At 55.7% G+C, this 25,358-nt stretch overlaps 1 protein-coding gene across 1 annotated transcript in view; it reads right to left on the reverse strand.

The window, feature by feature from the left end:
- Nucleotides 1-552: 552 nt before the first annotated feature.
- The window catches only part of KIF1C (kinesin family member 1C), a 38,263-nt gene continuing 13,457 nt past the window's right edge, over nucleotides 553-25,358 (reverse strand). Inside the window, exons 10-12 of the mRNA XM_068273889.1 lie at nucleotides 23,203-23,275; nucleotides 4,263-4,850; nucleotides 553-3,115 (exon numbers count right to left, since the gene is read on the reverse strand). Of these exons, the coding sequence (XP_068129990.1) occupies nucleotides 2,387-3,115; nucleotides 4,263-4,850; nucleotides 23,203-23,275 (1,390 nt within the window). The 3' untranslated portion in view covers nucleotides 553-2,386. The remainder of the gene's footprint in view (nucleotides 3,116-4,262; nucleotides 4,851-23,202; nucleotides 23,276-25,358) is intronic.

Raw genomic sequence — 25,358 nt, forward strand, 5'->3', positions numbered from 1 at the left:
GCCCAGCGGCCGGAAGGGGAGCAGCCCCCCGCCCAGCGGCCCGGAAGGGGAGCAGCCCCCCGCCCAGCGGCCCGGAAGGGGAGCAGCCCCTCGCCCAGCGGCCTCCGATTGGGAAATACTCCTATTACTATAGGGGAAGTTACCGCCACAGCTGGGTGAATTAGTGTCTAAGGCATTTGTGGCAGCACGTCTAAGCATCTGAGGATGTCACAACCCTATGTGACCTCTGGGGGGGGGGGGGGGGGGGGGGGGGGGGGGAATTAAAATGAAGTGCACATCTGTGATAAAAGCAAACCATTACACGTTTACATTTTTCCTCATACCTGGTTAATTCAGTGCCAGGAGCCTAAAAAATAATGTTTATACAGCACATAGCTACAGTGCAGCGTCACCAAGCATGTGATAGAGAGGACACTCCCAGCATGCCCCCCCCCCGAGGACCCCAGGCATGCCCCCTTCATATCTCCTCTATACAGCACATAGCTACAGTGCAGCGTCACCAAGCATATGATAGAGAGGACACTCCCAGCATGCCCCCCCCCCCCCCCCCCCCCCCCCCCCCCCCGAGGACCCCAGGCATGCCCCCTTCATATCTCCTCTATACAGCACATGGCTACAGTGCAGCGTCACCAAGCATGTGATAGAGAGGACACTCCCAGCATGCCCCTCCCCCGAGGACCCCAGGCATGCCCCCTTCATATCTCCTCTATACAGCACATGGCTACAGTGCAGCGTCACCAAGCATGTGATAGAGAGAACACTCCCAGCATGCCATTATCTGCCTCCTAATCACAGGACGGGACCCCAGGGATGCCCCCTTCATCCTATCATCTCAATACACACAGAAACCACGTGTCTGCTGACAGGAAATACAGGGTGATCTGAGCTGGATGCCCCCTGGTGGCAGTTTATAAACGCTCAATTGCTTTACATGAACAGGTCTATGAAAATGGGCTAAGATGTTATAAAAAGCGCACTTATCAACTTCAATCATTCTTCATAAAAGCATCAGTGCAACAGTATATTCTCATGTCAGATCGTGCCTGTACATACCGAGACATGTACATCTGTGTATATACATATATATACACGCAATTCAACGCTATATACCAGAGTGTGTGTACTCATATACCTGCCTGCAACTACCCCCTGTGCTGCACAGGAAACACTCCAGACAAAAAGCCTTCAAGAGAGGGAAGAGACACAAACCACTGCAGGGAGATCCCACCATTGTGGGAGGGGAGGAGACACAAACCACTGCAGGGAAATCTCAGCATTGTGGGAGGGGAGGAGACACAAACTACTGCAAGTAGATCTCACCATTGTGGGAGGGGAGGAGACACAAACCACTGCAGGGAGATCTCAGCATTGTGGGAGGGGAGGAGACACAAACCACTGCAGGGAGATCTCAGCATTGTGGGAGGGGAGGAGACACAAACCACTGCAGGGAGATATCACCATTGTGGGAGGGGGAGGAGACACAAACTACTGCAGGGAGATCTTACCGATGTGGGAGGGGACACACTACTGCAGGGAGATCTCACCATTGTGGGAGGGAAGGAGACACAATCTACTGCAGGGAGATCTCACTATTATGGGAGGGCAGGAGACACAAACTACTGCAGGGAGATCTCACCATTGTGGGAGGGGGAGACACTAACTACTGCAGGGAGATCTCACTATTATGGGAGGGCAGGAAACACAAACCACTGCAGGGATATCTCACCATTGTGGGAGGGAAGGAGACAATCTACTGCAGGGAGATCTCACTATTGTGGGAGGGGAGAGAGAATAGTACATGGCGGTAAGGTGGACGTTTTTTGTCAGGGTTAGTGTTGGGGTAGTTTAGGAATACATGTATACACACATACAGAGTCCTTCCACCGTCACTCAGTGCAGATCTTTATAACAGTCTCTGGTTACAGTATCCTTCAGTGGGGGAGATGCGGGCCTGTGGGGGTGCCCATTTATGGCTTCAGCAACAGTGAGGTCTAGTCAGTACCCCCGACCAGATGAGGGCAGCCTCCCCCCCTTGTAGTGTTGTGATCCTCACGTAGCAGCTGGTTCAGGGCGATCCATAATGACCGCCTTTTCAGTCACACAAACAAATTAAAATAAAGACAAAAACAAAAAATAAAACCAAAAACATAAAAACTTAAAAAGGCAACACTTCAAAAAGTTCAAAAAGAAAAAAAAATTAAAAGCTGAAAACTTCATTCTCTTGACCTTCAGAACACGCTGTGCGTAGAATTCTCAGTAACTTTCCTCTGTCTCTCTCTCTCTCATCTTCGCCTCCTCGCTCGCTCTCGACATGCCTCGTCCTTTCTTCCGACGTTCTTTGGATCCTCCTAAAAGCAATTGCATGGCGACTTCCTCGCCTCCTTTCTCATATGGGGGTTTCCGTGTCACACAAGTCCGGGGCGGAGTTTTGGCGCCGCATCCTGGGCGGGGCAGTGTAGGGGTGGTATTTGTAAGGCCGCTCCTGCGGAGATGCGGGGTGGAATCTGTGCTGCCCCCCTCCCTCGTTCTCCTGGCCTTGTGGCCTCCTCGGCTGTGGCGGGCCATCATCGCCATGGTGACGATTGTTCCGGTAGTTATTGTAGTTAGGTTTCCTTCCACGGTTGGAGCCTCCGTCTAGGGAGCTCCGCCTCTGCCTCGGGTGCTCGCCCTCCTCATGGCGCTTCTGGGGGCGTCCGTTACGCCTCTCGCTGTTGTCCTCGACTATGCGTTTCTCTTCGGCCCAGGGGTTGTTTAGTTCTTCGACAACGTACGTGGTGCCCGGGGCCCAGGAGAAGCGGTGCTGGGGGTTGCTCTTAAAGGGAAATCGGAGCTTGCAGTCTAGCGGAGGGATGAATTTCCCAGTGCCTGGGGGGCGCCTCAGAGCGCGCGTTATTTGCTGTTGCTGAAGGTTCTGAAACCTCGTTTGCTCCTGTTTCAGCCACTTCATCCTCCCACGCCGGAACGTCGAGTTCTCATCCATGAGGCGGTCCACGTGCTCAGGCTTTGGAGAACGGTCAGGGGAATTTACCGTTTTGTCAGCATCCAAAGACTCGCTGCTCAACCCCCAAGAGAAGGATGGATCTCCCGAATAGTCCTCCTCTTCTTCTGCATCATCCTGGAGGTGCAAGACAGAAAACAGGAGTCATAAACTGCAAGTATGGATGATCAGGGGAGAGGATACTCCCTAATAGAGGGGAGACTTTAGGAGGGGAAATGTACAAGAACGTCTCATCTATCTGGCACAGGCAGGGGTTATGTGCTGTTGACTTCTCACGCAACCGGCACCCCAACAGCCACCCCCCCCCAGTAGATTAAAAGCAGAGTTGTGCGCAGCGGGCACGACTAACGAATCCCCCACAGCGCCGTCTTCTCTCCTGCAGCTTACAGTGGGCTTTGTGGTGTCCTCCATGCACAGCTCCAATGTGTCACATGACCCGAGGCAGGGTCATGTGACTCACTGGGGAGGCATACGAAGACGCCGCAAAGCCACTGGTAGACTGGCACACAGAGGATTCTGAAGTTGTTTCCACCGTGCACAACTCTGCAAAACGGTGACTAGAAGGCGTGCTTATCTCAGCATGCAAAATAGCAGAAAGCTTCCGATTTCTGATAATATAAGGAAACTATGATCAGAAGGGAAATGAATACCCCCCCTCCCATTGACGAGTTTACACAGTGATGCAAGCCTGTTGTCTTGGTTATGTTTGCTGTGGGAGTGACAGAAATCTGAGGCAGTAGGGAGGGGAAATTCACACTGGGGGGGAATGGGGGAAGGGCAGAAATGATGTCACTTTTGGCATCACAGAGAAACGGCAAAGATGGAAACCAGCAGAAATATTTAATATTTTTTTTCATATCCAATTTCTCCTAAATCTGACAGCAAATACTAAAAACAGGCTAGGTAAACTAAATAGGAAATTTCTAATTGCATTTTGTTGTTGTTAATATGGAGTATCATCCCACTCTACAGGTGGCCATTAATGGTAAGATTTGCCAAATGATCATTTACAAACAATTTTTCGTATAATTGTTTCGGACAACTAGTAGGCAAAAATCTCCTAACCAATCAGATTGATGGGATCGATCCGAAAATTGGATAATTTCATTAATTTGATTAGATTGGTTAGGACATTTTTATGCATTAGTGGTCCCTAACGATCATATCCGATCGTTCATACGAAAAATTGTAAACGACCGTTTGGCAAATTAGATCATTTGTGGCCACCTTAAATAAGGAATTGGGAATGTGAAGGTTCTCTCACCTGCGCCACGGGCATGACGCGCTCCATCTTCACCATGCGGTCCCGCAGTGCGCGGATCTCCTCGTCCTTCATGTTGTTCTGCATCTTCACTTCCTGCAGGATGTCGGTAAGTTTATCGATGTGCGCCTTCAGGTCCTGGACTCCGCCTTTACTCCCAGCATCCTCCTCTCCCACCCCCACAGTCTCCCACACGTCTCTGGCCACGGCCTTCCAGCCCTCCTTGTCGTTGGCGTCCCGCTGGCCGTAGGTGCGGGACAGTTCCTTCATCTTGATGACCGCCATGGCCTCGATCTCTTGCTTGCTGTGCTTGAAGTCATTGAGCGCCACCTCGTAGCAGATCTCCTTCACGGCCTGCATCTTCAGGTCTGCCGGGGTGAGGAATCGGGGGTCCTTGCCCAGGCGCCGCCGCTGGGGGATCTGATACACCCGGATGGGCTCCCGCCTCTTGCCGCTGCTGGGGAGTCCGCAGCGCCGTACGATGCTCTGCACCTTCCCAGGCGGGACTTTCTCCCGGAGAGACGAGATCAGGCGCCAACTCTCCTCGCAGGAGCGCTTGTCAGAGTCGTCGCCACTATCCGAGTCTCCATACTGCACAGACAGAAGAACAGGCGTCACTCAGATCTCCCAGATACGGCTAAACAGCAGTGTTCTCCCCAGGCCCTTTTAGCCGGGTGCTCCACCCAGCTAGTTTTGGTGAGCACCCGGCTGTCATTGGCTTACTTATGCAGAGAAGCACCAGCCCTGTATTCTCTCATCTCGCCCCACCCAGCTACTTTTTTATGCCACCCGGCTGGAAAACAATTTCTGGGGAGAACACTGCAACAGCAATCGTGAGATACCAGAACTACGGGGTCTATATCAAGCAATAGTGCATTTATACTGGGGTGGGGCTAAACTTAGGCTCTGATAATGTAATATGGCTGTGTTACTAATTTTAGCTTTGTCTTAAAAGCAAACCTGAAGCGAAAATAAACGCATGCGATACAATTGTATGTGTAGTACAGGTAATGCCCAATACACACAATGAGAATTTCTGGCAGATTTACTGCCAGGTCGACTATTTCCAGCATTATGATCTGAATTACAAACAATTTTCCATAAAAATGAACAGAAAATCGATCGAAAATCCATCGGAAATCAGATCGGGTATGCTGGAAATAGTCTATCTGGCAGTAAATCTCATTGTGAGTATTAGGCATACAAAATAGAACATTCGTAGCAAAGAAAAGAGCCATATTGTTTTCCAGTACAGAGTTAAAAAAAAACAAAAACAAAAAAAAACACTTCAGTGATCTGTGCAAAAGAGCTTCTCTGAGCTACTGCTCCCCCTGGGTCAAATACAGTCTTTGTTTTCTAAAATTAAAGGGAACCAGAAATTAACATTTCACACAAAATAAACTTATCGGTCGATAGCTTGTAAAGAATAAATGCTCTACCTGATAATTTCGCCACTCTGGTGTGCCTTTTTTAGTGTTTTTTATCCATTATTGCTCCAGGAAAAATCCAATATGGCCGCCGGCTCATATCCCTTCTGCTTCCAGGTTATGAGCGGTTCTGGATGTGCTGTCTAGGCTATATGAAACTATAGACAAGCAGGGCTGATGCTGAAGCCTTTCATCTGTCTGCTTTCAACTTTATTATTCTGGCATGCTGTGTGGCTGCCTGTAGGAAGTGTCTCTCATAAAAATGAAACTGCATGATGACTGTAGAGTCAGTGCACACAGAGAAACTGCATGACGACTGTACAGTCAGTGCACACAGAGAAACTGCATGATGACTGTACAGTCAGTGCACACAGATCACACAGCCACACTTGTCTGTTTGAGAGCTTCTTTCTGCAGGAGCAGCTCCTCCCAGTCATCAGAACTCTGAGTATGCAAAGCAGGAAAGCTGAACCAGAAGGGGCAGGCTAAAGCTGGCCATACACTGGCCCGATTTGCCGCCGTTTCGACAGCAGATTCGATCACTGGGATCGAATCTGCTGCCAATCGTTCGCGCTACACGCCGAATTTCGATCCATTCCGTCCGATCCCGTCGATCGCGCTGTGCGGAAAATAACCGTCGATCGCCCGCGGGTAAAGAGCGCATCGCTAGCGGCGTTCGAGTGCCCGACTACCGACGCAATAGAGCTGCAGTACATTACCTGCTCCACCGGCGCGAGTCCCGGGTCTCCGCTCTTCTTCTCCGCTCTGGTCTCCGGCATGCTTCCCTTCTTCCTGTCCCGGCAGGAAGTTTAAACAGTAGAGGGCGCTCTACTGTTTAAACTTCCCCCAGACAGGAAGAAGGGAAGCATGCCGGAGACCAGACCAGAGCGGAGACCCGGGACACGTGCCGGCGGAACAGGTAATGTATGCTGGATGGGGGGGGAAGCGGCGGCAGCACCACCACCACCACAGATTGTGAACGGTTTCAGGCTGAAATCGGTTCACAATCTGTTTGCAGTAAAGGTAGCCATACGATCCCTCTCTGATCAGATTCGATCAGATAGGGATCTGTCTGTTGGTCGAATCTGATGGCAAATCGACCAGTGTATGGCTACCTTAAGGCTTGAAAAGACTCCACAGAAGTGTGACTCAGCTATAATGATTCCAGGTCAAACCTAGACTGAATCAGTTGGTGGATTCTTATCACAGTTGATAACAGATAGATTAGACTGAGAAGAATAAAACTAAAAGCATGTTAAGTGTTTACTGTCATGTTCCCACTGATAAATGTAATAAAATACATGAGGGTGCTTCGTCTCTGGTTCTCTTTAAAACGGCAGAAAACAGTGAGAGACAGCTTGAGATAAGGTTTTACTGCAGGATAGTTCAAAGGGTCATTATTTGTACTTAGTTTTTTAGCTTAAAGGAGTTCTCATGAAGGTTTGCTAAGGATAAAAACCGCCACTTACCTGGGGCTTCTATCAGCCCCATCTAGCAGTAATGTCCAACGCCGTCCTCCGATCTGCCGGTCGCCGGCACCGAGCATTATTCGTCCGGCATCGCTCGTTTGCGTCATCGGAAGCTTACTGCGCAGTACGAAGTTTTCTTGTACTGCGCAGTAAGCTTCTGACGATGTGGGCGGGAGCGAGCACGGCCGCACAGCCGCAGTTGGACAGCGTGCTGCGCTGGACCGGCGGCGGTGAACAGCGGATCGGAGGAGGATGGCGTGGGACATTACTGCTACATGGGGCTGATAGAAGCTGCAGGTAAGTGGCGGTTTTTGTCCTCCGGTTCCCCCACAGAACCCCTTTAAGTGACAGGAGCCCATATGCAATCCACTGTTTCTCCTGAGTGTTCTTCTAGGAGATCATTTTCATTTCCTCTTTAAGGCCCGGTTCACATTAGCGGTGGCTATCCGGAATAGCCGTGCCGGAGCCGCACCGCATGCTGGCCGGACGAAACGGACGCACGGCATAGCAATGTAAGTCTATGCCAGGGTTCACATGTGTCCGTTTCGTCCGGACCGGAGCCGGACCGGATCCGGACTCCGGTGTCCGTTCCAACATGCGCTATTTTTTGGTCCGGCTCCTCCGGCAGCCGTATCCGGGGCGGAGCCGGACTGCACCATCCGGCCAATGGAAACCAATGAGAACCGGAGAGCGCACAACACACTGGCAAAAAATCCGGATGTTCTACCCCACTTCCTATGAGGATTGTTGCGGCGATATTGTATCGGGGACACATGGGCAACCATTTTGGAGTGGAGCAGCACGAGCTGGAGATGTTGGCAGCATGTTGGAGGTGGAGGTGAGTGCTAAACAGCGGAGGGCCTGATTCCACAGGTCCCCCTTCTGCTGACCTCCCAGACCCCAACATTTTTTTTTGTTTTTATACAGGTTGTTATCTCTTTTAGAATCCGGATCCGGACCGCAACCGTGTTCATACCGCACGGAAACCGTATGCAACCGGACCGGATCCGGACAGGAACCGTACGGTTCAGGTCCGATCCGGCTCCGGTGCGGTCCGGACATCCGGTGCGGTTTTTGCAAAACCGCAAGTGTGAACCGGGCCTAAAATAACTTTTCAGCATTTTACATTTGAAAAAAGTACCCAATAGTAGGTGAAAAAGTCCTATCAAATGTGAGTCTTTTCCTGCTTGCTGGTGGTGTAGAAGGCATTATATGACAAGGCGTGAACCTGGGAGAAAACTCAGGGGAACAGGTGAATTACATACAGGCCAGAGTGTGGTTTCTAAACTGCAACTATGACAGAATGATGCAATGTTATGGGGAAAAAAAAAAAAAAAAGTTATTTAACGGAAAATAAAAATGAGACTCTTTGCTGCAAATGTTCTATTCATTATCCGTACTGCACCTACAATTCATCATATCATAAGGGTGTTTTCGCTTCAGGCTTTCTTTAAAGTGTACCAGAGAGAATATTAAAAACAAAACAAAACTAGATACGTGGATGTTGCAGAGGGTTTCCACGCCCACCTGGCCTCTATAGTTGCCACGAAAGATATGAAATGAGCTTCTTGGATTTCTGATTGTGCCCCTCATCATGTATGGGTGTGGCCTAAGTACAGACACTCCCACACAGGAAGCAGGAGACCTTGTGCAGCAGCGGCTCAGTGTCATTGTGTGGGTGTGGCTTGGGTCTGTGCAGCAGCGGCTCAGTGTCATTGTGTAGGTGTGGCTTGGGTCAGTGCAGCAGCGGCTCAGTGCCATTGTGCGGGTGTTGGTTGGGTCAGTGCAGCAGCGGCTCAGTGCCATTGTGCGGGTGTTGGTTGGGTCAGTGCAGCAGCGGCTCAGTGTCATTGTGCAGGTGTGGCTTGAGTCTGTGCAGCAGCGGCTCAGTGCCATTGTGCGGGTGTGGCTTGGGCCTGTGTAGAAGCGGCTCAGTGCCATTGTGTAGGTGTGGCTTGGGTCTGTGCAGCAGCGGGCTCAGTGTGATTGTGTAGGTGTGGCTTGGGTCTGTGCAGCAGCGGCTCAGTGTCATTGTGTAGGTGTGACTTGGGTCTGTGCAGCAGCGGCTCAGTGTTATTGTGTAGGTGTGGCTTGGGTCTGTGCAGCAGCGGCTCAGTGTTATTGTGTAGGTGTGGCTTGGGTCTGTGCAGCAGCGGCTCAGTGTTATTGTGTGGGTGTGGCTTGGGTCTGTGCAGCAGCGGCTCAGTGTTATTGTGTAGGTGTGACTTGGGTCTGTGCAGCAGCGGCTCAGTGTTATTGTGTAGGTGTGACTTGGGTCTGTGCAGCAGCGGCTCAGTGTTATTGTGTAGGTGTGGCTTGGGTCTGTGCAGCAGCGGCTCAGTGTTATTGTGTGGGTGTGGCTTAGGTCTGTGCAGCAGCGGCTCAGTGTTATTGTGTAGGTGTGGCTTGGGTCTGTGCAGCAGCGGCTCAGTGTTATTGTGTAGGTGTGGCTTGGGTCTGTGCAGCAGCGGCTCAGTGTTATTGTGTAGGTGTGGCTTGGGTCTGTGCAGCAGCGGCTCAGTGTTATTGTGTGGGTGTGGCTTGGGTCTGTGCAGCAGCAGCTCGGTGCCATTGTGCGGGTGTTGGTTGGGTCTGTGCAGCAGCGGCTCAATGTCATTGTGTAGGTGTGACTTTGGTCTGTGCAGCAGCGGCTCAGTGTCATTGTGTAGGTGTGACTTGGGTCTGTGCAGCAGCGGCTCAGTGCCATTGTGTAGGTGTGGCTTGGGTCTGTGCAGCAGCGGCTCAGTGTCATTGTGTAGGTGTGACTTGGATCTGTGCAGCAGCGGCTCAGTGCCATTGTGTAGGTGTGGCTTGGGTCTGTGCGGCAGCAGTGCCATTGTGTGGGTGTGGCTTGGGTCTGTGCAGCAGCGGCTCAGTGTCATTGTGCGGGTGTGGCTTGGGTCTGTGCAGCAGCGGCTCAGTGTCATTGTGTAGGTGTGGCTTGGGTCTGTGCAGCAGCAGTGCCATTGTGTGGGTGTGGCTTAGGTCTGTGCAGCAGCGGCTCAGTGTCATTGTGTAGGTGTGGCTTGGGTCTGTGCAGCAGCGGCTCAGTGTCATTGTGTAGGTGTGACTTGGGTCAGTGCAGCAGCGGCTCAGTGCCATTGTGCAGGTGTGGCTTGGGTCTGTGCAGCAGCGGCTCAGTGTCATTGTGTAGGTGTGGCTTGGGTCTGTGTAGCAGCAGCTCAGTGCCATTGTGCGGGTGGTGGTTGGGTCAGTGCAGCAGCGGCTCAGTGTCATTATGTAGGTGTGGCTTGGGTCTGTGCAGCAGCGGCTCGGTGCCATGGTGTAGGTGTGGCTTGGGTCTGTGCAGCAGCGGCTCGGTGCCATTGTGTAGGTGTGGCTTGGGTCTGTGCCGCAGCGGCTCAGTGCCATTGTGTAGGTGTGGCTTGGGTCTGTGCAGCAGCGGCTCAGTGTCATTGTGTAGGTGTGGCTTGGGTCTGTGCAGCAGCGGCTCAGTGTTATTGTGTAGGTGTGGCTTAGGTCTGTGCAGCAGCAGCTCGGTGCCATTGTGTAGGTGTGGCTTGGGTCTGTGCAGCAGCGGCTCAGTGTTATTGTGTAGGTGTGGCGTGGGTCTGTGCAGCAGCGGCTCAGTGCCATTGTGCGGGTGTGGCTTGGGTCTGTGCAGCAGCGGCTCAGTGTCATTGTGTAGGTGTGGCTTGGGTCTGTGCAGCAGCGGCTCAGTGTCATTGTGTAGGTGTGGCTTGGGTCTGTGCAGCAGCAGTGCCATTGTGTGGGTGTGGCTTGGGTCTGTGCAGCAGCGGCTCAGTGCCATTGTGCGGGTGTGGCTTGGGTCTGTGCAGCAGCGGCTCAGTGTCATTGTGTAGGTGTGGCTTGGGTCTGTGCAGCAGCGGCTCAGTGTCATTGTGTAGGTGTGACTTGGGTCTGTGCAGCAGCGGCTCAGTGCCATTGTGCAGGTGTGGCTTGGGTCTGTGCAGCAGCGGCTCAGTGCCATTGTGTAGGTGTGGCTTGGGTCTGTGCAGCAGCGGCTCAGTGCCATTGTGTAGGTGTGGCTTGGGTCTGTGCAGCAGCAGCTCGGTGTCATTGTGTAGGTGTGGCTTGGGTCTGTGCAGCAGCGGCTCAGTGCCATTGTGCGGGTGTGGCTTGGGTCTGTGCAGCAGCGGCTCAGTGTCATTGTGTAGGTGTGGCTTGGGTCTGTGCAGCAGCGGCTCAGTGTTATTGTGTGGGTGTGGCTTAGGTCTGTGCAGCAGCGGCTCAGTGTCATTGTGTAGGTGTGGCTTGGGTCTGTGCAGCAGCGGCTCAGTGCCATTGTGTAGGTGTGGCTTGGGTCTGTGCAGCAGCAGTGCCATTGTGTGGGTGTGGCTTGGGTCTGTGCAGCAGCAGCTCAGTGCCATTGTGCGGGTGTGGCTTGGGTCTGTGCAGCAGCGGCTCAGTGTCATTGTGTAGGTGTGGCTTGGGTCTGTGCAGCAGCGGCTCAGTGTCATTGTGTAGGTGTGGCTTGGGTCTGTGCAGCAGCAGTGCCATTGTGTGGGTGTGGCTTGGGTCTGTGCAGCAGCGGCTCAGTGCCATTGTGCGGGTGTGGCTTGGGTCTGTGCAGCAGCGGCTCAGTGCCATTGTGCGGGTGTGGCTTGGGTCTGTGCAGCAGCGGCTCAGTGCCATTGTGTAGGTGTGGCTTGGGTCTGTGCAGCAGCGGGCTCAGTGTGATTGTGTAGGTGTGGCTTGGGTCTGTGCAGCAGCGGCTCAGTGTCATTGTGTAGGTGTGACTTGGGTCTGTGCAGCAGCGGCTCAGTGTCATTGTGTAGGTGTGGCTTGGGTCTGTGCAGCAGCGGCTCAGTGCCATTGTGTAGGTGTGGCTTGGGTCTGTGCAGCAGCAGTGCCATTGTGCGGGTGTGGGTTGGGTCTGTGCAGCAGCGGCTCAGTGCCATTGTGCGGGTGTGACTTGGGTCTGTGCAGCAGCGGCTCAGTGTCATTGTGTAGGTGTGGCTTGGGTCTGTGCAGCAGCGGCTCAGTGTCATTGTGTAGGTGTGGCTTGGGTCTGTGCAGCAGCGGCTCAGTGTCATTGTGTAGGTGTGACTTGGGTCTGTGCAGCAGCGGCGCAGTGTCATTGTGTAGGTGTGGCTTGGGTCTGTGCAGCAGCGGCTCAGTGTCATTGTGTAGGTGTGGCTTGGGTCTGTGCAGCAGCGGCTCAGTGTCATTGTGTAGGTGTGGCTTGGGTCTGTGCAGCAGCAGTGCCATTGTGCGGGTGTGGGTTGGGTCTGTGCAGCAGCGGCTCAGTGTCATTGTGTAGGTGTGACTTGGGTTTGTGCAGCAGCGGCTCAGTGCCATTGTGTAGGTGTGGCTTGGGTCTGTGCAGCAGCAGTGCCATTGTTTGGGTGTGGCTTGGGTCTGTGCAGCAGCAGCTCAGTGTCATTGTGTAGGTGTGGCTTGGGTCTGTGCAGCAGCAGTGCCATTGTGTGGGTGTGGCTTGGGTCTGTGCAGCAGCAGCTCAGTGTCATTGTGTAGGTGTGACTTGGGTCTGTGCAGCAGCGGCTCAGTACCTCCAGGTCCTGCACATAGGGGACACAGACCAGTGTTGTGTGCAGCAGCAGTGCCATTGTGCGGGTGTGGGTTGGGTCTGTGCAGCAGCGGCTCAGTGTCATTGTGTAGGTGTGACTTGGGTCTGTGCAGCAGCAGTGCCATTGTGTGGGTGTGGCTTGGGTCTGTGCAGCGGCAGTGCCATTGTGTGGGTGTGGCTTGGGTCTGTGCAGCAGCGGCTCAGTGTCATTGTGTAGGTGTGACTTGGGTCTGTGCAGCAGCGGCTCAGTGCCATTGTGTAGGTGTGGCTTGGGTCTGTGCAGCAGCAGTGCCATTGTGTGGGTGTGGCTTGGGTCTGTGCAGCAGCGGCTCAGTGTCATTGTGTAGGTGTGGCTTGGGTCTGTGCAGCAGCGGCTCAGTGTTATTGTGTGGGTGTGGCTTAGGTCTGTGCAGCAGCGGCTCAGTGTCATTGTGTAGGTGTGGCTTGGGTCTGTGCAGCAGCGGCTCAGTGCCATTGTGAAGGTGTGGCTTGGGTCTGTGCAGCAGCAGTGCCATTGTGTGGCTGTGGCTTGGGTCTGTGCAGCAGCAGCTCAGTGTCTTTGTGTAGGTGTGACTTGGGTCTGTGCAGCAGCGGCTCAGTGCCACTGTGCGGGTGTGGCTTGGGTCTGTGCAGCAGCGGCTCAGTGTCATTGTGTAGGTGTGGCTTGGGTCTGTGCAGCAGCGGCTCAGTGTCATTGTGTAGGTGTGGCTTGGGTCTGTGCAGCAGCAGTGCCATTGTGTGGGTGTGGCTTGGGTCTGTGCAGCAGCGGCTCAGTGCCATTGTGCGGGTGTGGCTTGGGTCTGTGCAGCAGCGGCTCAGTGCCATTGTGCGGGTGTGGCTTGGGTCTGTGCAGCAGCGGCTCAGTGCCATTGTGTAGGTGTGGCTTGGGTCAGTGCAGCAGCGGGCTCAGTGTGATTGTGTAGGTGTGGCTTGGGTCTGTGCAGCAGCGGCTCAGTGTCATTGTGTAGGTGTGACTTGGGTCTGTGCAGCAGCGGCTCAGTGTCATTGTGTAGGTGTGGCTTGGGTCTGTGCAGCAGCGGCTCAGTGCCATTGTGTAGGTGTGGCTTGGGTCTGTGCAGCAGCAGCTCGGTGCCATTGTGCGGGTGTGGGTTGGGTCTGTGCAGCAGCGGCTCAGTGCCATTGTGCGGGTGTGGCTTGGGTCTGTGCAGCAGCGGCTCAGTGTCATTGTGTAGGTGTGGCTTGGGTCTGTGCAGCAGCGGCTCAGTGTCATTGTGTAGGTGTGGCTTGGGTCTGTGCAGCAGCAGTGCCATTGTGCGGGTGTGGGTTGGGTCTGTGCAGCAGCGGCTCAGTGCCGTTGTGTAGGTGTGGCTTGGGTCTGTGCAGCAGCAGTGCCATTGTTTGGGTGTGGCTTGGGTCTGTGCAGCAGCAGCTCAGTGTCATTGTGTAGGTGTGGCTTGGGTCTGTGCAGCAGCAGTGCCATTGTGTGGGTGTTGCGTGGGTCTGTGCAGCAGCAGCTCAGTGTCATTGTGTAGGTGTGGCTTGGGTCTGTGCAGCAGCGGCTCAGTGCCATTGTGTAGGTGTGGCTTGGGTCTGTGCAGCAGCAGTGCCATTGTGTGGGTGTGGCTTGGGTCTGTGCAGCAGCGGCTCAGTGCCATTGTGCGGGTGTGGCTTGGGTCTGTGCAGCAGCGGCTCAGTGTCATTGTGTAGGTGTGGCTTGGGTCTGTGCAGCAGCGGCTCAGTGTCATTGTGTAGGTGTGACTTGGGTCTGTGCAGCAGCGGCTCAGTGCCATTGTGCGGGTGTGGCTTGGGTCTGTGCAGCAGCGGCTCAGTGCCATTGTGTAGGTGTGGCTTGGGTCTGTGCAGCAGCAGCTCGGTGTCATTGTGTAGGTGTGGCTTGGGTCTGTGCAGCAGCGGCTCAGTGCCATTGTGCGGGTGTGGCTTGGGTCTGTGCAGCAGCGGCTCAGTGTCATTGTGTAGGTGTGGCTTGGGTCTGTGCAGCAGCGGCTCAGTGTTATTGTGTGGGTGTGGCTTAGGTCTGTGCAGCAGCGGCTCAGTGTCATTGTGTAGGTGTGGCTTGGGTCTGTGCAGCAGCGGCTCAGTGCCATTGTGTAGGTGTGGCTTGGGTCTGTGCAGCAGCAGTGCCATTGTGTGGGTGTGGCTTGGGTCTGTGCAGCAGCAGCTCAGTGTCTTTGTGTAGGTGTGACTTGGGTCTGTGCAGCAGCGGCTCAGTGCCACTGTGCGGGTGTGGCTTGGGTCTGTGCAGCAGCGGCTCAGTGTCATTGTGTAGGTGTGGCTTGGGTCTGTGCAGCAGCGGCTCAGTGTCATTGTGTAGGTGTGGCTTGGGTCTGTGCAGCAGCAGTGCCATTGTGTGGGTGTGGCTTGGGTCTGTGCAGCAGCGGCTCAGTGCCATTGTGCGGGTGTGGCTTGGGTCTGTGCAGCAGCGGCTCAGTGCCATTGTGCGGGTGTGGCTTGGGTCTGTGCAGCAGCGGCTCAGTGCCATTGTGTAGGTGTGGCTTGGGTCTGTGCAGCAGCGGGCTCAGTGTGATTGTGTAGGTGTGGCTTGGGTCTGTGCAGCAGCGGCTCAGTGTCATTGTGTAGGTGTGACTTGGGTCTGTGCAGCAGCGGCTCAGTGTCATTGTGCGGGTGTGGCTTGGGTCTGTGCAGCAGCGGCTCAGTGTCATTGTGTAGGTGTGGCTTGGGTCTGTGCAGCAGCGGCTCAGTGTCATTGTGTAGGTGTGGCTTGGGTCTGAGCAGCAGCAGTGCCATTGTGTGGGTGTGGCTTGGGTCTGTGCAGCAGCGGCTCAGTGCCATTGTGCGGGTGTGGCTTGGGTCTGTGCAGCAGCGGCTCAGTGCCATTGTGCGGGTGTTGGTTGGGTCTGTGCAGCAGCGGCTCAATGTCATTGTGTAGGTGTGACTTTGGTCTGTGCAGCAGCGGCTCAGTGTCATTGTGTAGGTGTGGCTTGGGTCTGTGCGGCAACAGTGCCATTGTGTGGGTGTGGCTTGGGTCTGTGCAGCAGCGGCTCAGTGTCATTGTGCGGGTGTGGCTTGGGTCTGTGCAGCAGCGGCTCAGTGTCATTGTGTAGGTGTGGCTTGGGTCTGTGCAGCAGCAGTGCCATTGTGTGGGTGTGGCTTAGGTCTGTGCAGCAGCGGCTCAGTGTCATTGTGTAGGTGTGGCTTGGGTCTGTGCAGCAGCGGCTCAGTGTCATTGTGTAGGTGTGACTTGGGTCAGTGCAGCAGCGGCTCAGTGCCATTGTGCAGGTGTGGCTTGGGTCTGTGCAGCAGCGGCTCAGTGTCATTGTGTAGGTGTGGCTTGGGTCTGTGTAGCAGCAGCTCAGTGCCATTGTGCGGGTGGTGGTTGGGTCAGTGCAGCAGCGGCTCAGTGTCATTATGTAGGTGTGGCTTGGGTCTGTGCAGCAGCGGCTCGGTGCCATGGTGTAGGTGTGGCTTGGGTCTGTGCAGCAGCGGCTCGGTGCCATTGTGTAGGTGTGGCTTGGGTCTGTGCCGCAGCGGCTCAGTGCCATTGTGTAGGTGTGGCTTGGGTCTGTGCAGCAGCGGCTCAGTGTCATTGTGTAGGTGTGGCTTGGGTCTGTGCAGCAGCGGCTCAGTGTTATTGTGTAGGTGTGGCTTGGGTCTGTGCAGCAGCAGCTCGGTGCCATTGTGTAGGTGTGGCTTGGGTCTGTGCAGCAGCGGCTCAGTGTTATTGTGTAGGTGTGGCGTGGGTCTGTGCAGCAGCGGCTCAGTGCCATTGTGCGGGTGTGGCTTGGGTCTGTGCAGCAGCGGCTCAGTGTCATTGTGTAGGTGTGGCTTGGGTCTGTGCAGCAGCGGCTCAGTGTTATTGTGTAGGTGTGGCGTGGGTCTGTGCAGCAGCGGCTCAGTGCCATTGTGCGGGTGTGGCTTGGGTCTGTGCAGCAGCGGCTCAGTGTCATTGTGTAGGTGTGGCTTGGGTCTGTGCAGCAGCGGCTCAGTGTTATTGTGTAGGTGTGGCTTGGGTCTGTGCAGCAGCGGCTCAGTGCCATTGTGTAGGTGTGGCTTGGGTCTGTGCAGCAGCAGTGCCATTGTGTGGGTGTGGCTTGGGTCTGTGCAGCAGCGGCTCAGTGCCATTGTGCGGGTGTGGCTTGGGTCTGTGCAGCAGCGGCTCAGTGTCATTGTGTAGGTGTGCCTTGGGTCTGTGCAGCAGCGGCTCAGTGTCATTGTGTAGGTGTGACTTGGGTCTGTGCAGCAGCGGCTCAGTGCCATTGTGCGGGTGTGGCTTGGGTCTGTGCAGCAGCGGCTCAGTGCCATTGTGTAGGTGTGGCTTGGGTCTGTGCAGCAGCAGCTCGGTGTCATTGTGTAGGTGTGGCTTGGGTCTGTGCAGCAGCGGCTCAGTGCCATTGTGCGGGTGTGGCTTGGGTCTGTGCAGCAGCGGCTCAGTGTCATTGTGTAGGTGTGGCTTGGGTCTGTGCAGCAGCGGCTCAGTGTTATTGTGTGGGTGTGGCTTAGGTCTGTGCAGCAGCGGCTCAGTGTCATTGTGTAGGTGTGGCTTGGGTCTGTGCAGCAGCGGCTCAGTGCCATTGTGTAGGTGTGGCTTGGGTCTGTGCAGCAGCAGTGCCATTGTGTGGGTGTGGCTTGGGTCTGTGCAGCAGCAGCTCAGTGTCTTTGTGTAGGTGTGACTTGGGTCTGTGCAGCAGCAGCTCAGTGCCATTGTGCGGGTGTGGCTTGGGTCTGTGCAGCAGCGGCTCAGTGTCATTGTGTAGGTGTGGCTTGGGTCTGTGCAGCAGCGGCTCAGTGTCATTGTGTAGGTGTGGCTTGGGTCTGTGCAGCAGCAGTGCCATTGTGTGGGTGTGGCTTGGGTCTGTGCAGCAGCGGCTCAGTGCCATTGTGCGGGTGTGGCTTGGGTCTGTGCAGCAGCGGCTCAGTGCCATTGTGCGGGTGTGGCTTGGGTCTGTGCAGCAGCGGCTCAGTGCCATTGTGCGGGTGTGGCTTGGGTCTGTGCAGCAGCGGCTCAGTGCCATTGTGCGGGTGTGGCTTGGGTCTGTGCAGCAGCGGCTCAGTGCCATTGTGCGGGTGTGGCTTGGGTCTGTGCAGCAGCGGCTCAGTGCCATTGTGTAGGTGTGGCTTGGGTCTGTGCAGCAGCGGGCTCAGTGTGATTGTGTAGGTGTGGCTTGGGTCTGTGCAGCAGCGGCTCAGTGTCATTGTGTAGGTGTGACTTGGGTCTGTGCAGCAGCGGCTCAGTGTCATTGTGTAGGTGTGGCTTGGGTCTGTGCAGCAGCAGTGCCATTGTGCGGGTGTGGGTTGGGTCTGTGCAGCAGCGGCTCAGTGCCATTGTGCGGGTGTGACTTGGGTCTGTGCAGCAGCGGCTCAGTGCCATTGTGTAGGTGTGGCTTGGGTCTGTGCAGCAGCAGTGCCATTGTTTGGGTGTGGCTTGGGTCTGTGCAGCAGCAGCTCAGTGTCATTGTGTAGGTGTGGCTTGGGTCTGTGCAGCAGCAGTGCCATTGTGTGGGTGTGGCTTGGGTCTGTGCAGCAGCAGCTCAGTGTCATTGTGTAGGTGTGACTTGGGTCTGTGCAGCAGCGGCTCAGTACCTCCAGGTCCTGCACATAGGGGACACAGACCAGTGTTGTGTGCAGCAGCAGTGCCATTGTGCGGGTGTGGGTTGGGTCTGTGCAGCAGCGGCTCAGTGTCATTGTGTAGGTGTGACTTGGGTCTGTGCAGCAGCAGTGCCATTGTGTGGGTGTGGCTTGGGTCTGTGCAGCGGCAGTGCCATTGTGTGGGTGTGGCTTGGGTCTGTGCAGCAGCGGCTCAGTGTCATTGTGTAGGTGTGACTTGGGTCTGTGCAGCAGCGGCTCAGTGCCATTGTGTAGGTGTGGCTTGGGTCTGTGCAGCAGCAGTGCCATTGTGTGGGTGTGGCTTGGGTCTGTGCAGCAGCGGCTCAGTGTCATTGTGTAGGTGTGGCTTGGGTCTGTGCAGCAGCGGCTCAGTGTTATTGTGTGGGTGTGGCTTAGGTCTGTGCAGCAGCGGCTCAGTGTCATTGTGTAGGTGTGGCTTGGGTCTGTGCAGCAGCGGCTCAGTGCCATTGTGTAGGTGTGGCTTGGGTCTGTGCAGCAGCAGTGCCATTGTGTGGCTGTGGCTTGGGTCTGTGCAGCAGCAGCTCAGTGTCTTTGTGTAGGTGTGACTTGGGTCTGTGCAGCAGCGGCTCAGTGCCACTGTGCGGGTGTGGCTTGGGTCTGTGCAGCAGCGGCTCAGTGTCATTGTGTAGGTGTGGCTTGGGTCTGTGCAGCAGCGGCTCAGTGTCATTGTGTAGGTGTGGCTTGGGTCTGTGCAGCAGCAGTGCCATTGTGTGGGTGTGGCTTGGGTCTGTGCAGCAGCGGCTCAGTGCCATTGTGCGGGTGTGGCTTGGGTCTGTGCAGCAGCGGCTCAGTGCCATTGTGCGGGTGTGGCTTGGGTCTGTGCAGCAGCGGCTCAGTGCCATTGTGTAGGTGTGGCTTGGGTCTGTGCAGCAGCGGGCTCAGTGTGATTGTGTAGGTGTGGCTTGGGTCTGTGCAGCAGCGGCTCAGTGTCATTGTGTAGGTGTGACTTGGGTCTGTGCAGCAGCGGCTCAGTGTCATTGTGTAGGTGTGGCTTGGGTCTGTGCAGCAGCGGCTCAGTGCCATTGTGTAGGTGTGGCTTGGGTCTGTGCAGCAGCAGCTCGGTGCCATTGTGCGGGTGTGGGTTGGGTCTGTGCAGCAGCGGCTCAGTGCCATTGTGCGGGTGTGGCTTGGGTCTGTGCAGCAGCGGCTCAGTGTCATTGTGTAGGTGTGGCTTGGGTCTGTGCAGCAGCGGCTCAGTGTCATTGTGTAGGTGTGGCTTGGGTCTGTGCAGCAGCAGTGCCATTGTGCGGGTGTGGGTTGGGTCTGTGCAGCAGCGGCTCAGTGTCATTGTGTAGGTGTGACTTGGGTCTGTGCAGCAGCGGCTCAGTGCCGTTGTGTAGGTGTGGCTTGGGTCTGTGCAGCAGCAGTGCCATTGTTTGGGTGTGGCTTGGGTCTGTGCAGCAGCAGCTCAGTGTCATTGTGTAGGTGTGGCTTGGGTCTGTGCAGCAGCAGTGCCATTGTGTGGGTGTTGCGTGGGTCTGTGCAGCAGCAGCTCAGTGTCATTGTGTAGGTGTGACTTGGGTCTGTGCAGCAGCGGCTCAGTGCCATTGTGCGGGTGTGGCTTGGGTCTGTGCAGCAGCGGCTCAGTGTCATTGTGTAGGTGTGGCTTGGGTCTGTGCAGCAGCGGCTCAGTGTCATTGTGTAGGTGTGGCTTGGGTCTGAGCAGCAGCAGTGCCATTGTGTGGGTGTGGCTTGGGTCTGTGCAGCAGCGGCTCAGTGCCATTGTGCGGGTGTGGCTTGGGTCTGTGCAGCAGCGGCTCAGTGCCATTGTGCGGGTGTGGCTTGGGTCTGTGCAGCAGCGGCTCAGTGCCATTGTGTAGGTGTGGCTTGGGTCTGTGCAGCAGCGGGCTCAGTGTGATTGTGTAGGTGTGGCTTGGGTCTGTGCAGCAGCGGCTCAGTGTCATTGTGTAGGTGTGACTTGGGTCTGTGCAGCAGCGGCTCAGTGTCATTGTGTAGGTGTGGCTTGGGTCTGTGCAGCAGCGGCTCAGTGCCATTGTGTAGGTGTGGCTTGGGTCTGTGCAGCAGCAGTGCCATTGTGCGGGTGTGGGTTGGGTCTGTGCAGCAGCGGCTCAGTGCCATTGTGCGGGTGTGGCTTGGGTCTGTGCAGCAGCGGCTCAGTGTCATTGTGTAGGTGTGGCTTGGGTCTGTGCAGCAGCAGTGCCATTGTGCGGGTGTGGGTTGGGTCTGTGCAGCAGCGGCTCAGTGTCATTGTGTAGGTGTGGCTTGGGTCTGTGCAGCAGCGGCTCAGTGCCATTTTGTAGGTGTGGCTTGGGTCTGTGCAGCAGCGGCTCAGTGTCATTGTGTAGGTGTGACTTGGGTCTGTGCAGCAGCAGTGCCATTGTGTGGGTGTGGCTTGGGTCTGTGCAGCAGCAGTGCCATTGTGTGGGTGTGGCTTGGGTCTGTGCAGCAGCGGCTCAGTGTCATTGTGTAGGTGTGGCTTGGGTCTGTGCAGCAGCAGTGCCATTGTGTAGGTGTGGCTTGGGTCTGTGCAGCAGCAGCTCAGTGTCTTTGTGTAGGTGTGACTTGGGTCTGTGCAGCAGCGGCTCAGTGCCACTGTGCGGGTGTGGCTTGGGTCTGTGCAGCAGCGGCTCAGTGTCATTGTGTAGGTGTGGCTTGGGTCTGTGCAGCAGCGGCTCAGTGTCATTGTGTAGGTGTGGCTTGGGTCTGTGCAGCAGCAGTGCCATTGTGTGGGTGTGGCTTGGGTCTGTGCAGCAGCGGCTCAGTGCCATTGTGCGGGTGTGGCTTGGGTCTGTGCAGCAGCGGCTCAGTGCCATTGTGCGGGTGTGGCTTGGGTCTGTGCAGCAGCGGCTCAGTGCCATTGTGTAGGTGTGGCTTGGGTCTGTGCAGCAGCGGGCTCAGTGCCATTGTGTGGGTGTGGCTTGGGTCTGTGCAGCAGCAGCTCAGTGTCATTGTGTAGGTGTGACTTGGGTCTGTGCAGCAGCGGCTCAGTACCTCCAGGTCCTGCACATAGGGGACACAGACCAGTGTTGTGTGCAGCAGCAGTGCCATTGTGCGGGTGTGGGTTGGGTCTGTGCAGCAGCGGCTCAGTGTCATTGTGTAGGTGTGACTTGGGTCTGTGCAGCAGCAGTGCCATTGTGTGGGTGTGGCTTGGGTCTGTGCAGCGGCAGTGCCATTGTGTGGGTGTGGCTTGGGTCTGTGCAGCAGCGGCTCAGTGTCATTGTGTAGGTGTGACTTGGGTCTGTGCAGCAGCGGCTCAGTGCCATTGTGTAGGTGTGGCTTGGGTCTGTGCAGCAGCAGTGCCATTGTGTGGGTGTGGCTTGGGTCTGTGCAGCAGCGGCTCAGTGTCATTGTGTAGGTGTGGCTTGGGTCTGTGCAGCAGCGGCTCAGTGTTATTGTGTGGGTGTGGCTTAGGTCTGTGCAGCAGCGGCTCAGTGTCATTGTGTAGGTGTGGCTTGGGTCTGTGCAGCAGCGGCTCAGTGCCATTGTGTAGGTGTGGCTTGGGTCTGTGCAGCAGCAGTGCCATTGTGTGGCTGTGGCTTGGGTCTGTGCAGCAGCAGCTCAGTGTCTTTGTGTAGGTGTGACTTGGGTCTGTGCAGCAGCGGCTCAGTGCCACTGTGCGGGTGTGGCTTGGGTCTGTGCAGCAGCGGCTCAGTGTCATTGTGTAGGTGTGGCTTGGGTCTGTGCAGCAGCGGCTCAGTGTCATTGTGTAGGTGTGGCTTGGGTCTGTGCAGCAGCGCCATTGTGTGGGTGTGGCTTGGGTCTGTGCAGCAGCGGCTCAGTGCCATTGTGCGGGTGTGGCTTGGGTCTGTGCAGCAGCGGCTCAGTGCCATTGTGCGGGTGTGGCTTGGGTCTGTGCAGCAGCGGCTCAGTGCCATTGTGTAGGTGTGGCTTGGGTCTGTGCAGCAGCGGGCTCAGTGTGATTGTGTAGGTGTGGCTTGGGTCTGTGCAGCAGCGGCTCAGTGTCATTGTGTAGGTGTGACTTGGGTCTGTGCAGCAGCGGCTCAGTGTCATTGTGTAGGTGTGGCTTGGGTCTGTGCAGCAGCGGCTCAGTGCCATTGTGTAGGTGTGGCTTGGGTCTGTGCAGCAGCAGTGCCATTGTGCGGGTGTGGGTTGGGTCTGTGCAGCAGCGGCTCAGTGCCATTGTGCGGGTGTGGCTTGGGTCTGTGCAGCAGCGGCTCAGTGTCATTGTGTAGGTGTGGCTTGGGTCTGTGCAGCAGCAGTGCCATTGTGCGGGTGTGGGTTGGGTCTGTGCAGCAGCGGCTCAGTGTCATTGTGTAGGTGTGGCTTGGGTCTGTGCAGCAGCGGCTCAGTGCCATTTTGTAGGTGTGGCTTGGGTCTGTGCAGCAGCGGCTCAGTGTCATTGTGTAGGTGTGACTTGGGTCTGTGCAGCAGCAGTGCCATTGTGTGGGTGTGGCTTGGGTCTGTGCAGCAGCAGTGCCATTGTGTGGGTGTGGCTTGGGTCTGTGCAGCAGCGGCTCAGTGTCATTGTGTAGGTGTGGCTTGGGTCTGTGCAGCAGCAGTGCCATTGTGTAGGTGTGGCTTGGGTCTGTGCAGCAGCGGCTCAGTGCCATTGTGTAGGTGTGGCTTGGGTCTGTGCAGCAGCAGTGCCATTGTGCGGGTGTGGCTTGGGTCTGTGCAGCAGCGGCTCAGTGCCATTGTGTAGGTGTGGCTTGGGTCTGTGCAGCAGCAGTGCCATTGTGCGGGTGTGGCTTGGGTCTGTGCAGCAGCAGTGCCATTGTGCAGGTGTGGCTTGGGTCTGTGCAGCAGCAGTGCAGTAGCACGGAGTCTATCAGGCTCAGGGGAAAAGGCCAAGCGGCTCCACACTACTGCACAGTTGTGCTAGATCACGGATGGGGGCGCTGCTCTGGACAAGCCCTTGCTGAGGTGGTTTGGGGGTTCCCAGCACTGGATCGGTGGTGGGGGAAGCCTCGGGATTATCCCTCTACCAAGGTAAGCAACCATTTTAGGGCACATTTTTCACCATAGATACACGAATACTCCAGTCTTACCAGTCTCTGCTGCTCCAGAGTAAGATCAGCTTCCTCCTTCTCCCTCTTGTACTGCACCTCCAGATCCTGCAGCCTGCACATAGGGGATACAGACAGTTACCACTCAGCTGATGTCACATGACATAACGCCTACTAACCCCTCCCACACACAGCCCTCGCCAGCTGATACCTCCAGATCCTGCAGCCTGCACATAGGGGATACAGACAGTTACCACTCAGCTGATGTCACATGACATAACGCCTACTAACCCCTCCCACACACAGCCCTCGCCAGCTGATACCTCCAGATCCTGCAGCCTGCACATAGGGGATACAGACAGTTACCACTCAGCTGATGTCACATGACATAACGCCTACTAACCCCTCCCACACACAGCCCTCGCCAGCTGATACCTCCAGATCCTGCACACAGGGGATGCACAGTCACCACTCAGCTGATGTCACATGACATAACGTCTACTAACCCCTCCCACACACAGCCCTCGCCAGCTGATACCTCCAGATCCTGCACATAGGGGACACTGATAGTTACCACTCAGTGACATAACGTCTACTAACCCCTCCCACACACAGCCCTCGCCAGCTGATACCTCCAGATCCTGCAGCCTGCACATAGGGGATACAGACAGTTACCACTCAGCTGATGTCACATGACATAACGCCTACTAACTCCTCCCACACACAGCCCTCGCCAGCTGATACCTCCAGATCCTGCAGCCTGCACAAAGGGGATACAGACAGTTACCACTCAGCTGATGTCACATGACATAACGCCTACTAACTCCTCCCACACACAGCCCTCGCCAGCTGATACCTCCAGATCCTGCACATAGGGGACACTGATAGTTACCACTCAGTGACATAACGTCTACTAACCCCTCCCACACACAGCCCTCGCCAGCTGATACCTCCAGATCCTGCACACAGGGGATGCACAGTCACCACTCAGCTGATGTCACATGACATAACGCCTACTAACCCCTCCCACACACAGCCCTCGCCAGCTGATACCTCCAGATCCTGCACATAGGGGACACTGATAGTTACCACTCAGTGACATAACGTCTACTAACCCCTCCCACACACAGCCCTCGCCAACTGATACCTCCAGATCCTGCACACAGGGGATGCACAGTCACCACTCAGCTGAGGTCACATGACATAACGCCTACTAACCCCTCCCACACACAGCCCTCGCCAGCTGATACCTCCAGATCCTGCACACAGGGGATGCACAGTCACCACTCAGCTGATGTCACATGACATAACGCCTACTAACCCCTCCCACACACAGCCCTCGCCAGCTGATACCTCCAGATCCTGCAGCCTGCACATAGGGGACACAGACCGTTACCACTCAGCTGATGTCACATGACATAACGCCTACTAACCCCTCCCACACACAGCCCTCGCCAGCTGATACCTCCAGATCCTGCACATAGGGGACACAGACCGTTACCTCTCAGCTGATGTCACATGACATAACGCCTACTAACCCCTCCCACACACAGCCCTCGCCAGCTGATACCTCCAGATCCTGCAGCCTGCACATAGGGGACACTGATAGTTACCACTCAGCTGATGTCACATGACATAACGCCTACTAAACCCTCCCACACACAGCCCTCGCCAGCTGATACCTCCAGATCCTGCACATAGGGGACACAGACCGTTACCTCTCAGCTGATGTCACATGACATAACGCCTACTAACCCCTCCCACACACAGCCCTCGCCAGCTGATACCTCCAGATCCTGCACATAGGGGACACAGACCGTTACCACTCAGCTGATGTCACATGACATAACGTCTACTAACTCCTCCCACACACAGCCCTTGCCAGCTGATACCTCCAGATCCTGCACATAGGGAATACACAGTCCCCACTCAGCTGATGTCACATGACATAATGCCTACTAACCCCTCCCACACACAGCCCTCGCCAGCTGATACCTCCAGATCCTACAGCCTGCACATAGGGGACACAGACCGTTACCACTCAGCTGATGTCACATGACATAACGCCTACTAACCCCTCCCACACACAGCCCTCGCCAGCTGATACCTCCAGATCCTGCACATAGGGGACACAGACTGTTACCTCTCAGCTGATGTCACATGACATAACGCCTACTAACCCCTCCCACACACAGCCC

Source organism: Hyperolius riggenbachi, chromosome 3, assembly GCF_040937935.1.
Source record: "Hyperolius riggenbachi isolate aHypRig1 chromosome 3, aHypRig1.pri, whole genome shotgun sequence".
NCBI lineage: Eukaryota > Metazoa > Chordata > Amphibia > Anura > Hyperoliidae > Hyperolius > Hyperolius riggenbachi.